Source organism: Vombatus ursinus, unplaced genomic scaffold, assembly GCF_900497805.2.
Source record: "Vombatus ursinus unplaced genomic scaffold, bare-nosed wombat genome assembly UNPS02014789.1, whole genome shotgun sequence".
NCBI lineage: Eukaryota > Metazoa > Chordata > Mammalia > Diprotodontia > Vombatidae > Vombatus > Vombatus ursinus.
The window spans coordinates 6,616,612-6,631,428 of NW_020954567.1; the positions used below are offsets into that span (position 1 = coordinate 6,616,612).

Below are 14,817 nucleotides of genomic sequence, written 5' to 3' on the forward strand. Positions count from 1 at the left end.
TTTTTTTTGGTATCCCCAGCACTTAGCACAATGCTTGGCATGTAGTAAGTGCTTACTAAGTGTTTGTTAACTTGACTAGGTAACCTAACCATTAGTGTTCAACAGAGAGACTACAAAGCCTAGTAGAAAGAGCTCCCTCTGGATTTGGAGCCAAGAGATGTGGTTTTCTAACACAGTTTGATACTTTCTAGACCCTGGCCTAGACCTGGGATTTCATTAGCGTCACAGCTCAACCTCAATTCCCTCTTTTGTAAATGGGAACCACACACACACACACACACACACACACACACACACACACACACACAATGTTTTAGAGTGTGGAATTGTCTAGAGGATGTCATTGCCTGGCTTCACCAAAGTGTTATAAATACATCTTCCCAAAATGTAATTTGTTAAGGGTGGGGTTCAGTAATGTGTCCACAGAGACTCTTTCCCTTGCCCTTTTTAGTTACAGTCTAGTTAACCCACCTTTTTTGAAAAAGAAGGGCTAAGACTCAGATTTTCCTTTTCCTCCAGGCAGAAGTGTCTCCTCTGTTGGGAGGTCCTTCTTTAATTTTCAGAGCCAGCTGGTCTCACTAGAGATGAGGGGACTGAACTCGTGTCTGCTTGAGGCCGGTAGCCTTCTGAAACAAAGCAATGGAAACAACAGCACTTTTCTCTTCTTATTTCCCCTCTGGCTTTTGGGTTCCATCCAGAAGCAATTCTCCCTGTCCTCATTCTTACAGTGCTCTTTTGGTCTATTTGATTTATAGAAACCATCACCCAATGCAGGCCACCCTCCCAAAATCAAGGTGAAAAACTCTCCTTTGATTGAGAAGCTACAGGTAAGTGAAGTTTGCATTTCCTACTCTATTACCATCACCCAGAGGTTGCTTTTTATTCTTATACGACCACCAAAGCTGTAACTAGCAATTTTTGTGACAGGGCAAGCACCACAATTCAGTTTTATTGAGTGGGGTGGATCCTGAAAGGAGGCTATGAAAGAAGTCCGCACCGTGAGGGGAGAGAGGGTCAGTATCAGTGTGGACCAGGCCAATGAAAAACTGGCAGTGAGGTGCAGCGTCACAGTGCAGTGAGGGTGAGGAGGTGCAAAGAAGAAAGCTTTTCTGGACATCTTAAAGCACTATGTAACATTGGCTATTATAATGCAGTGAGTATTCTAAATGAAATAAATCAAGTGTACAAACACTACAACAATTATATGGTATGATGTTAAAGGGAAGCAGAGTAGTGTAATGGATAGGGAAGTTGGAAAGATTTAGATCCCTCTGTGCTATACGGGCTGTGTGACCTTGGGCAAGTCCCTTAACCACCTAGCACCCTAAGCAAGTGTCTGAAACGATGATTTGCGGAGTAGTTGCTGGTCTGTAGAGAAAATCTGAAGAGTTCTCTGTATTAGTAAAATCATAGTCCTGGTCAAAAAAGAAAGGTTAAAGGATGTTCAGAAAGATTTACCGCATGGGAGAATAAAATTAGTCCAACGAACTTCTCTGCCACATGGTAGAGGAGCTGATGTTTAAAAAAACCAATAAAAACGACCTGAAATACTCATAACAAATAATCCCCCCTAACCCAACACCCCAAGACTATAGGCTTAGGACTAGGGTTGACTTTGGAGTAACAGTGCCCTTCCCCCACTCCCACATCATTTCTTTTTCACACAGCCTTCAGATTCCAGTTGCTCTTGTATTATATTTTTTTCCTTTTAATTATTTCTTTTTACCTTCAAGATTGCTTTTAATCAGTTATCACCTGTATAAAGGTTTCACTAAAGGTGACATAATGTGTGGTTTGCCTGTCCAGGGATGGCTCTGAGAGTTGCCATGCCCATAACTCTAATAATAATAAACTAGCATTTATAAAGTGCTTTAAGGTTTGCAAAGCCCTTTATATAGGTTATTTCACCTGATCCTCACAACAACCCTGGAAGGAGGTGCTATTATTATCCCCATTTTATAGATGAGAAAACTGAGGCTAAGGAAAGTTAAGTGCCCTATTTCATGCAGCTAGTAAGTGTCTAAGGCAGGATTTGAATTCAAGTCTTCCTGACTCAAAGTGGATTATGCTACAATCCGCTCTGCCACTTCCCTGCCCCTTTAGACCGGGGAAAGATAAAGCAATTGGCACTAAGGAGAGGAAGAGGATGACTATCTCTAAAGTTATGAAGACCCCTCATACCCTAGTGGTAGGTAGATGCCAATCCCTGATTTAAGTCACTGACATAATTTAGTGTTTGTTAGGAAACAATATGTGCTGGGTCCATGCTGCTGCCTCCTGGCACCTTGATGGGGTAGGACCCTCGTAGGCCACGGCCAATGTGCAGGGACATGAGTCAGAGGAGCAAAAAATCACAGCAAATAGAGCATGTGAGAACCAACGGGCATTTAATTCCTTGTTGGTAATATGAGAAGCAGACATAGTACTTGTGTGTAACCACTTCTGCTGGGTGATTTGCAGATTGAGAGGGATTCTCTTCCCACTCTAAAATGAAATTCCTCATTTTCTTTCCACAGGCCAATTTAGCCTTTGATCCCGCTGCCCTATTGCCAGGCGCTTCACCTAAAAGTCCTGGATTAAAGGCCGTTGTATCTCCATTTCATAGCCCACCTTCCACCCCCAGCAGTCCAGGTGTGAAATCCCGGTCCACTGAACCAGAAGAAGTGCCAGTCAGCTTTGACCAACCCCCTGAAGGCAGCCATCTACCTAGTTACAATAAGGTATGTCTTGAGTCCAAAACAGAGCTTTGTAATCTGGGGGAAAGTAGCCATTTGGCCATCAGCTGGGGGATGGCTAAACAAATTATGGCAAAACATGAATATAAAGAATATTATTGTGCTTAGAAGAAATGATGACCATGAAGAATCTAGAAAAGGATTGGTGGATTTATACAAATTGATGCAAAGTGAAACAAGCACATTTCAGGAAAACAATATATACCATGACTACGGATGATTACAAGAATGCAAATGAAAAGAATGCACAAATGAAACTAGTGCTGGGCAATTACAGTGATGAAGTTGGATGCTGGAGGAGAACTGAGAAAAAAAAGGTCCCTCCCTTCCTTGAACAATGTGTATGGACTATTGTATACAGTCAAGCAGGGTTGATGTGTTGATTGGTTTTGCTGAATTGCTTTTTTTTTCTTTTTTGTTACAAGGGATGACTCACTAGGAAGGGAAGAGGGGAGGGATTTATTTGGAAAGGAAGACGATGTAAAAACAAAAGATATTAATGAAAACTAAGATTTTTAAAGAAGGAGAAGTGAACATTTGGTTTAGCTTGGATTTGGACAGAAAGTCTGCAAGTTCTATTATTATCCAGAGAAAATTTGAACTTAGAAAAAAACAAAAACCACTTGGAGGTGCATGAGAAACCAGTGTCATGACTAGCCTTGGACTGAAGTGAGAATATATTCCATCCTACCTTCTTACCTCATCCTTCTTCCTCCTTATTTCCTGGTTTGGTTGTCCTTCGTTCTTGAAGAGGACCAAAATGGCATCACTATGTTAAAGTCAAGTTACGATGCATCCAACTGTAGCTGATCAGACTAATATGAGTTCGGAATGCTCATGTGAACATTTGGGGTGAATTCTTTACATATGCACATCTCGCATTTCTTTTGAGCCACTTCAATTCTGCTTTGCTCATACAGCACAGCACCTTCTCTGATGAGGGCACTCCCATGCTGAGTGGTCCTGTGCCAGCGTCTCCCATGTCACACAATCAATTCCAAAGTTCTTTTTTATGTTACTTTTTTTTAAAAAAAAATTTAAATTAATTTATTTTGATTTATCAACAATCACTTCCATAAACTTTTGAGTTTTAAATTTTTCTCCCCCTTCCTTCCCACCTCCCTCCCCAAGACAATCTGATATAGGCTACACATATACATTCCTATTCAATTCCAAAGTTCTTAAGAGAGACCTTGACAGTGCCCTTATATTGCTTCTGACCACAATTGTGAGTGCTTACCTTGTGTGAATCCTCCATAAAATAGTCTTTTAGGCAAGTGTACCTTTGGCATTCGAACATGGCCAGGCCATCGGAACTCTCTGTAGTAGGGTTTGAATTTTTACTTCCTACTTCCTCCTAAAGATCCCCTTATACATTCCTTTGACTGCCAGAGAATGCAGGTGCACAGACCTCTCCCCTCCCCACCTTCCCTACCCCTTCCCCCAAAAAAAGGAGAGGAGCGGAGTTAAAACTGCCTCCAGCTTTGTAGATAAAGTGACATCCAAAGCCGAAGATGACAGCTAACATTCCGATGAATCTGTGCACACAGAATAGCTTCCCACACTACAGTGGACAGGGTCATTTATGCAAGGACAACTGTTTGATGAATCTTTCTGGTCTTCATTAAACAGATAAATTCCACTTACCATTCACTGATCTTGACAGCAGGAGTGTTCTATATTCTGCCTCAAGAAAACTCAACTGGGTGACATCTTACCACATAAAATAGATAAAAACATAAAATGGAAAGTAATCATTTCCTTTGCAAAAGGCTTTGCTACAGAATTTCTTGAAATAGAATGATAGCTTTAGAGATACAAGGGACCTTAAAAGTTATCTAGTTCACCCCTTCCTCAAATTTTTACACTTGAGGAACCTGAGTCCAGAGAAGTTAAAGTCATTTGTCTATAAGCTCACACAGGCTGCGCAGGATCAAGTAATGATTGAACTCAGGCCCTTTGATTCTACATTCATCCTTCTTTATACTGCACCATGAATTATGAGCTTCTATTTTGGGGAGGGAGGGGAATACTGAGGCAATCAGGGTTAAGTGACTTACCCAGGGTCACACAGCTAGTAAATGTCTGAGGCTGGATTTGAACTCAGGTCCTCCTGACTCCAGGGCTGGTGGTCTATCCACTGTACCACCCAGCTGCCCTATGAACTTCTATTTTTAGGTAGTTGTTTACAGAGATTATAATTGTGTGGTATGGTGTGGTATGGTGGTAGAGTCCTGGGATCACTCAAGAGACCTGAGTTCAATTTTCCATTCTGACACTTGTTAACAGTGTACTTGGGTTTCTGGGCCTCCATTTCCTCATCTGCACAATGAGGAAGTTGGAGCAGATAGCCTCTGAGTGGACTTCCAGCTCTAAATATATGATTCTACATCAAGGATCCTTGAAGCAAATCAGATCCCATACCACCTCAGGGTTCTTAAAAAGCAAGCACTTTTGAAATGTCAAAGCCCAATACAAATGTGACCCATTGTAGTTTCATAAAGTACTAACCAGCAAGGACAGCAAAGAAATTAGACTATTAAGAGGTACTGGCCAATTGAAGATAAATTCACAATTTTAAACAATTTCCTTTATTTTCTCTTTATTGTGATTTCTTTTTTTAAAGCTTAATCTATTTTATTTTTTTCAACTTGCATTTATTCATTTTAATATGTAATATAATATATAATTTATTTTTAATATACAGTATTTTATTTTTCCCCAATTACAATTTTTAACACATTAAAAAACATTTTGAGTTCCAAATTCTATCTTTCCCTTCCCTTCCCCTCCTTAAGCTGTTAAGCAATCAGATCTAGGTTATACATGTACTGTCATGTAAAACATTTCCATAATAATCATTTTGTACAAGAAGATTCCAATAAAAAGAAAAAAGAATGAAAGTGAAAAATAGCATGCTTCAGTCTGTATTCGGACAATATCAGTTCTTTCTCTGGAGGTGGATGATATGCTTCATTATTAGTCCTTTGGAATTGTCTTGGATCATTGTATTTCTGAGAATAACTAAGTCATTCACAATTCTTCATTGTACAATATTGCTGTTACTGTGTCCAAGGTTCTCCTAGTTCTACTTACTTCACTTTGCATCAGTTCATGTAAGTCTTGAAGATGAATTCACAATAAAAAAAAAAAACTGGTATCTCTGATAGCTGAGCATATGTCAAAGGGAAAATACAGTTAAAGGTAGAAATTTTTTGTTCATGTACAACTTGCTTAGAAACATACTGGCTGTTTAAAGTAGGGATTTTTTGGTGGAGGTAGTGGTGGTGGTAGTAATGATTTCATCCCTCCACCAGGACAAATATATTGGCAATTGTTCTGCAATTTTGTCTTAGACAGTTGCCTTTGACCCTGAGAAGTCTCTCAAGTATGTCCACATAGCTAGTAAGATGTGAACCCAGGTCATTCTGGTTCTAAGTCTGGTGCACCCTTCACTATGACAATCTGTCTCTAACATCTACCATCTGTCTAAATTTAGACTCACATTTCACATAGCCTTGACAAGATCTAACAGACACATGTGAAGCCTTCATTAGGCCAGTTGCATTATTTTCAGAGGGGACAATAGCTTTGGTAGCTTTAGTAGCTTTGGTCCACTCTGCTTTGAACTCCCATAAGCAATGGGTTTTTCAGACCTTGCTAATGCTGGCCTGTCCTTCTTTTCATGGAAGGAAATGCCCCCCTTTTACTTCCATTGAAGACTGAACTGGAGGAAGAAGGTGGATCAAGGCAAGAGATGGATGGTTATCAATATCCAAGCTGTTTTGACTGGCCAGGATACCATCAGATGTCATAACACTTTTCTCTGTTGGTTTCATCTTGCAGGTGCGGACACGAGGGTCAATAAAGAGGAGACCTCCTTCCAGGAGATTCAGACGGTCTCAGTCAGATTGTGGGGTGGATCTGGGAGATTTGGGGGCAGCTGAATCATCTCAGGAGAATGGTGCCAAGGAAGAGGACAGCAATGAGGTGTTCACTCCCAAGAACAAAGCCTTGGGGTCTCCCCTTTCTAGTGACAGGGCAATGGGCAAGGAGCTGAGGAGAAAGCTGGAATCTGATGAAAAGCCTCTGCTAAGGAGATCATGCAGTATGACCGAGAACCCAGGGGAAAGGAGCAAGGCCTTGGAAGAAACCACATCATGGAGGAATGCTGTGAAAAATAAAGAGGGGAAAGAGCAGAATACAGTGGAAGATGATGAAGGAGAATCACACCAGAGCGTCACAGATAATAAAAAGGAAACGAGTGAGAGCCCAAAGGCAGATGTAAAGGAGGCATCTCCGGGGGCTTCTGGAGGGGATAAGGAAAAGACAACTGAAGGTACTATTTCAGAGAAGGAGGAAACATCTGAGAAAAGCACAGGAGATAAAGAGGGCAAACCTGGACAGAAGAACACAGGGGCTAAAGATGGGGAACCGAAACAGAGTACTGCCACAGGGACAAATGAGGAGAGACCTCAAAACACCCCCCAAGAGAAGGAAGGAGACAATGCCACTGAGCCAGAAAAAGCCAAAGAAGAGAATGAGCAAAAAGCAGGTATTCCTGAGAACACAGACAACCAAGAAATAACACACGAGCAAGAAAGCAATGCTGGAATGGGGCATTCTCAGCTGGCAACAGATTCTGAGACCACCAATGAAGCCCCAACTGTGCAATCCACCTGCAGTGCGGAGGTAAATTGGTAGTGTTGCTAGTAATCACATGACTTCTTTATTGCATGCCTATTTCTTTATAAATTTGTAACTGGCCTCATTGTGTAACCTCTCTAACCTTGTGCCTTGCTAGAGTGGGGAATGGGTCATTCTCCAATGGATCACAAGGACAAGATAAGATGGTTCTTTTGCATTTGTTCCCTTATCTATGGTTCTGGAATTTTTAGCCACACAAAAGTGATCCCGCCTGGGTGCCTGAAAAGTAACTGGTCCTCAGAAATTCCCTGCTCTTGACACCTACTCGCTAGGTCTGCATTGTAAGAATGGAGCAGAGCCATCACAAGGTGGTTCTGCCCTGGGCTCACGCTCTTCTTTCTTCTAGCCACCCAGATACACCTAGCTGCCACCAAATACATATGAATTTGCAATTTGGGAAGCATTAGGAAAGAGTAAGAAGAATCTACAACCTAGGGCTGATAGGCAGTAGCAGGACTTCTATGAGATTCCAGGCACAAGTGAAGAAAATGTTAGATGGAGCTGAGGTGGAGTGGGCAGTGACGAACACTTTCTAGGGCTTCTCAAATCGCACCTGCTCCAACTGCCTTGAAGTCCAACCACAGCACATGGGAAAAATGAGAAGAAAAGCCATTTGGTGCAAGTTCTTTGCTCTCCCCGTGGCTACAAAGTAAAGGTGGCTATCTGAAACTTTAGTAAGGGATGAGATGGTCCTGCTGTCCTGCCCCAATCAGGTCATAACTAGAGCACTATGTCCAGTTCCAGGCACTGTACTTTAGGTGGGGCAAAACAAATAGGAGAGTATCCAGAAGAGGGAAACCAAGATGAAGGGACCACAGTCCATGCCGTCCCAGTATTGCTTGAAGAAAACAGCCTGGAAATGAGAAAACATAGAGAAAATACACCCTCTGTCTTCAGGTATTTGAAGATCTGCCACGTAGAAAAATCCACCAGCTAGGTAACACAGTGAATAGAGTGTTGGGCATGGAATCAGGAAGACCCATTTTCACGAGTTCAAAGCCAGCCTCAGACACTAGCTGTGTGACACTAGGCAAGTCCTTAACCTTGTTTGCCTCAGTTTCCTTATCTGTAAAATGAACCGGAGAAGGAAGTGGCACCACACCACTATCTTTGCCAAGTAAACCCCAAATGGGGTCATGAAGAATCAGACACAACTGAACAACAACATGTAGAAAAGAGATCAAAATTTTTCTACTTGGCCCCGGTGGGTAGAACTAGTATCTACAGGTAGAAGTTATAAGTAGTCAGATTGTTGGCATAAAATTAAGGGAAACTTTCTAGCTATTAAAGCTTTCGAAACACTCTGCCTTGGGGAGTTGGGTAAGGGGGCGGGTTTTAAGTTCCCATTATTGGTGCTCTTCAAGCAGAGGTTAGGGGTATTATGGATCAGATTGATGAATCAGATTTGGACCGTCCTACATGACCTCTGAGATCCCTTCCAACTCCGACGTTCTATAAAATATGCCATGCTGAAATCATTGTTCACTCTTTAGTTAACTAAAGTTAACTGGATTTCTTGGATTTCTTAAGCACTCTTGATGATCAATTTGCAGTACAAGAGATTAGCTCCGAGATTTCTACAGCACCTTTATGAGGCAAATATTTGAACAGTTGGGAGATGAGGGATATACAAGGGCAGCTGTGGATAGTAGATAGAAAACTGACCTTGGAATCCGGAAAACTCAGCTTCAGACCTGGGTCTGAATCATCCTGACTATGTGACCTTGGACAAGTCATAACTTATCAGTTCCCTAAGTCTATAAATTTCAGATTCTAAGTCTATAAATTGTAGAACGGGTGCAAATCTTTATCAGAAGAAGGAGTTTCTTCACCTGGAGATCTCTATGAGGATGAAATCACAGATCAGTCCAAGACTTACAGTTATGAAAAATTCAATAAGAATTCCAGGTAGTGTATGAGGCTCAAAGTGGAGAGTGAGACTATGAGTGATATAGGAGGCCAGATCAGTCATAGTAGACTAAGGTGATCAAGAAAACTTTCATGTGGGGCTTGACCTAGGCCTTGAAGAATGGTTCTTATTTGTTTTGGATTTGCATAGGCTTTATTCTTTTCTCCTCCCTCACTTCTTCAACAAGTGTCCAAGCAGATCCAGCCTAGAGGCTCAGGGAGCAGACAGTGATTGACTAAACACTTCAATAAATACCTCCATGGTTGAGTGAATGCAACAGTATGGACTTTGAGGTAGATGAGAGACACCAGTCTGCACTGTGGTAGTGTATCTCCCAAGGCAGCTGCACGCTCGGACAGAGGCAGAGCCGACAATCCTGAGATTCTTACTGGACTCTTCAAAGATCCCCTGGATGGCCACATATCTGTGTGATGCAAAGAGAGAGGAATATGGAATCAGGAAACCTGGGTTCAAATCCCAGTTATGTTGTTTATTAGCTGTGTGACTTTGTGAAAGTCATTGGACTTCTCTGGACCCCAGGTTTCTCATGGCAGAACTTAGCAGTCCCTTCCAACTCAAAATCTCTGATCCAGAGGCACTAATGCAAACAGCACAAACCTAGGCAAAATAATGAGGCTGGTTGAGATGCTCTTTGTCCATCTCGGTTACCCTCAAGCAACTTCTGGTTGACCTGAGATCCTTCCCCTGCCCCCAAGACAGCTCATGTAGGATCACCTAGGGGGCACAAGGGGTAGAGGACTGGGCCTGGAATCAGGAAGACCTAAGTTCATTCTAGCCTCGGATACTTACTAGCTGCTTGACCCTGGGCAAATCACTTAACCCTATCTGCCTCAGTTTTTTCATTGTAAAATGGGGATAATAACAGTACCTACTTCCATTTGAATTAGGCTTAAAAGGTTGAATAAAAATACATATGGGAAAAGAAAGAAAGAAAGGGCATTTCAATGACCAAAGATAAGGAGCTGTGAGAATGCCACCTGCGATCAGGATGCAAAGAATAGTCCAATATGGTCAAAATACAGTATACATACAGGAGAGTGACATGAGCTCCAACTCAACTCAGTCCAACAATCGTTAAGTGTTGAAGGAATATCTTAACCTAGTTTCTTAGCGAGTCCAGGGAGGTTCTTCCTGAGCAGCGGGTCCAAAGACTGGTGCTCAAATAAAGTGAGTAGCCAACCAGAAGGGAAAAGAAATATATTAGCATGGAAAGGAAGATGGCTCTCGAGGGACAGCTTCCAACTCCAGGGCCCCAGTCTTGGCTCATACTGCTTTTTAGGTCTGCTTTAAGTAAACAGCCAAATATAGTCTGTCATAGAAGGAAAGATAAGTCCCTAGGTTCCTGCAATGGAAGGTTCAGTAGTTTCTTGTGTTGCCTGCTTACTTGGTTAGCGCTTACATCCTGGTTCTTGCAGATGGTTAGCCAGAAAGTACCCCAACCCCCACCACCAAAGAACAAAGTTGCCATTTCAGCTTCACAATATGTTTCCGAAAGAACGTCTTTTCTTCTTCCCTGGAAGCACCTTGCTCTATGTTCAAAGCATAATGCCAGGTACTAGACATTCAAAGACAAAGATAAGGACTCTCTGTCTTACATTATACTGTTGTGATAGATATTTATGTAAATATAAATTAATTTCAAGAGGCAAAAAGTATTAACAACTGGAAGGGACCTACGTATGACTTAAAGGAAGTTAGGGATTCTAAGAGGCAGGACTCTAAGAGACAGAATCACAGATTCTTAAAGAATCACAGAAATATTGAAATATAGCATATGTAGGACCTGTTGGGCCTTGCAACAGACTTTCAGTCATTCATGGACAAGCCTGACTAAATTTGCAGAAATTCATCACCAGTAAATAAAGTGATGCATTTTTTTGGTCATAGCTTTGGTTAAAGAAGAAGGAGACAGTACTCACAATGATGAGACCAGGAATCATCGAGTGTAGTTAAATGAATTTGTGCCTTATCACCCTACTAGAGTAGCGCAAAAATTGAAATAATACAAAAAAGCAAGATGGTGCCAGACTGCGGAGAGAGCCACAAATAGAAAGCAAGGGAACTTAAACTTTATATTCTAGGAGAATCATACAAGTATTGGCAAGATTTCCCCAGTCCCTTTTTCCTAATTCATTTCTTTTCTCATCTCTCCCCAGGATGGTACCGTAGCACAGGAGGCTAAAATGTAAAAAAAAAAAAAAAAAAAAAAAAAGAGCTCTATTGTCCACCCTTGATGAAGTTGCTGGAGTCACCTCTCTGGAAGGAGCAGCAAAAGCACCTGCAGGGAATGGAGAAGCTCCATTAGGAGCTCATGAGATATCAGGAATGCCAAAGATACGGAATCAGCCTGGAGTCAGAAGGGATCACTGTTGCCTCATAGCTTCTAAGCTGTAATGTTCTTTAGGGGAGGGGGAAGAGAGGATCCCAGTGTAAAAGGCTTTTCACCAACAGAAATTTGGTTCAGGAAGTTCATTGACAAACTTTATAGAAGAAACCTATTTAAAACCTCTCATCATTAACCTGGAGTCAACCCAGGGTTGGGCTTTCAGGGGACTGCCTACCCAAGCAACTGAGCTCTGGACACTTTTTTCTTAAGTCATTTCTTGATGTAGTCCATCAAATGTGCCTACGTCTGAGTTGTAACCTTTGTAATTCTCTGAAATTCTTACAGTTTTTATATATAAGTAAAAACTAATTTGGGGATGGGAGGGGATGGAATACAGGAAAAAAGGAGGTTTAAGTGTGAATAATAATCTGAATCCTTCTAAATCATAAAAGACATAGTCTTTCTTAAAAAAAAAAAATCAGGACTTTTGAGACAAACTTTTATCTCACTCAGTTTTGAGATGGCCAAAGCAGTTTTTCAAGGACTAAACTAGATGAGCTAAGTGTTGAAACATTTTTTTCAATCTGTACCATATTTAATCCATGAGCCTGAACTTGCTTTCCCTTTTGGAAATGGTCTTCCTAGCTTATGACTGCAATGGCCGCCTAGGTACATCCCCTTTCTGCCATGTTATGAGAAAGTAGGCTCTCCAATGGAAAAGAAGGTTGTCCTCAGCACCAGATGGGAAATCAGAATATGTGGACCTCACTCCTCACTTCTCTCCCTCTTCCCTCCCCTCCCTCCCCCTAACTCAGTGTGGCCAAGTCAAACCCTTTGTTCCTCGATTTCCTCTATAAAAACAAAACCTGCCCTCTACTGGCATGACATGTTCAGGTGAGGATAAATGTTACTGCTCCAGAAAATAATTCTTAATGAAAAGATCTGTTAGGCTATATTAAATATTGCCAAGTAGATGCTTTGTGGTCTTCAATACACATGTACTAGGTGAAGGTAATCATTCTTAATAGCTTTTTGGAAATGTCATCAAGGCCACTATTTCAAATTGAGCTTCTTGAAGTAGTGAGTGAGGCATGCTCTGTCATGGAGAAGTGTCTTTCCCCAGAACCTACTTCTACAGGGTATATCTTTGCATTAACAAGAGGTTTGTATGAGGCAGAGAGACTGACCTCTTACCTCAAATGCTCTCCATTATCTGCCAGGGCTAAAGGACATTGGCCAGAAGAAATCTGCACTTTGCAGGGCTGCTCCTGGGACTGACTTGAGTTTTGGGGCCTCCCAAAGTGCTAATTCAGTGGGATCTTGGCTCTGCGGGGTTCACACTGGAAATCTTTGGATATTGGAAAATGACCTTCCAGCCTGAAGGGTCTGGGGTTGCTCCCTGAACCTTGATTTTCTCTTCCTAGTCACTCTTCTCTCTGATTCCTGGAAAGAGTTAGCACGAGGCTAACATTATTTTTAAAAATAACCTTGTCATTAAAAAAGCAATGGGTCAGCTATGACATGTTCTGACCCAGTCTGTTTTAGAGTGTGCATAACTGTATTACCGCATATACACACATGTGTTTAAGAGTTCGGACACATGTGCATATGTATGAATGTGTGTGATGAAAGGGAAAGATTTATCCCATTCCTTTACCCAGAATGAAATGGAAGGAAAAGAGAAGAAATAAAAAATATACAGATAAAAAGAAAACTGTGCTTTCCTTCTGAGAATTGTAAATTAAGATGGGGAATGGGGAATGAAGATAATAAAGTAACGGGAACCTGAAACCAAAGAAGCTAGCTTGATGTCAGAGACATTGAGATTGTATTTCTCCTTATTCCCCAATTGTATCTTTCCCACTGTGCCTCCATTGATTCACGCTAACAACTGAGGCAGATACATTTTATTCCTTCACTCAATGAGTATTTATTGATGAACGCTTATGTGCAGGTTATTGCATCTTCATGATTCTACTAAACTATAGAGGCAGCATTCTTCAGTGGAAGTAGCCCCAACTCTAAAGTCCAAGGATCTGAGTTCAAATCCTACTTCAAATATTTACTATTTGTGACCTTGGGTAAGTTTCCTCAACTGGAAACGAGGGTTGGACTCTGTAGCCTTTGAGTTCCCTTGAAGCTCTAAATCTATGATCTCTGCAATCGTATGAAGGAGTGGTATAGTATGTTGAGGAAAGTGCTGAACTTTCATTTGGGAAAGAACTGGGTTCATATCCTGTCTCCAACACTTCCTCTGTGACTACGAGCAAGTCACTTGTCCTCTCTGAGCCTCTGTTTCCCCATCTGTAAAATAGGCATAATAACTTTAGTGCTTATTTCATAGGGTTGTTATGAGGATCAAATGAAACCAGTTAGGTCAACACGTTGCAAACCAGGGGGGGCTGCTATGTGGTGCCATAGCGCATAGAGTACCTGGCCTGAAGTCAGGAAGATGATCTTCATGAGTTCAAATCTAGCTTCAGACACTTACTAGCTGTGTGACCCTGGGCAAGTCACTTAGCCCTGTTTGCCTCAGTTTCCAAATCTATAAAATGTGCTGGAGAAGGAAATGGCAAACCACTCCAGTATCTCTGCCAAGAAGACCCCAAATGGGGTCACAAATGACTGAAAAACTGAAACTGTACATAAGGATCCCAGCGGGCCACACATTAACTCAGAAAACCACATATGTTTTATTGTATTTTTATTTATTTTGTTAAATACTTGCCATTTACATTTTAATCTGGTTCAGGCAGTACTCTGGAGTGTTATGGGCAGCATGGAGCCAGCTGGCTGAGTGATTAACACCTGTGAATGTGGTGGATAGGGTACTGGCCCTGGATTCAGGAAGACCTGTGTTCAGATCTTGCTTCAGATACTTATTGATTTGTATGACTCTGGAAAGTTACTTAACTCCTTTGTGGAGCAGTTTCCTCATCTGTAAAAGAAAGGGGTTGGATTCCAGGGGATTCTGGCTTTAAATCTATGATCTTATGATCTTTGTTGCTAAACTTGGTGGCCTTTCCTTAGTTTTCATTGATCTTGACCTTTCTATAGCATTTTGGGGTTATCTCATCTGCTCCCATGAGTTTAATTATCACCTCTAAACTGATGATTTC

General features: G+C 41.5%; 1 protein-coding gene across 2 annotated transcripts in view; it reads left to right on the forward strand.

The window, feature by feature from the left end:
- The window catches only part of RCSD1 (RCSD domain containing 1), an 81,886-nt gene extending 68,509 nt beyond the window's left edge, over positions 1 to 13,377 (forward strand). For both annotated transcript variants that reach the window (XM_027868376.1, XM_027868377.1), the window contains 4 exons: positions 756 to 827; positions 2,517 to 2,720; positions 6,582 to 7,427; positions 11,529 to 13,377. In XM_027868376.1, coding sequence (XP_027724177.1) covers positions 756 to 827; positions 2,517 to 2,720; positions 6,582 to 7,427; positions 11,529 to 11,561 — 1,155 coding nt within the window. In that variant the 3' untranslated portion in view covers positions 11,562 to 13,377. The remainder of the gene's footprint in view (positions 1 to 755; positions 828 to 2,516; positions 2,721 to 6,581; positions 7,428 to 11,528) is intronic.
- The last annotated feature ends 1,440 nt before the right edge of the window (positions 13,378 to 14,817 follow it).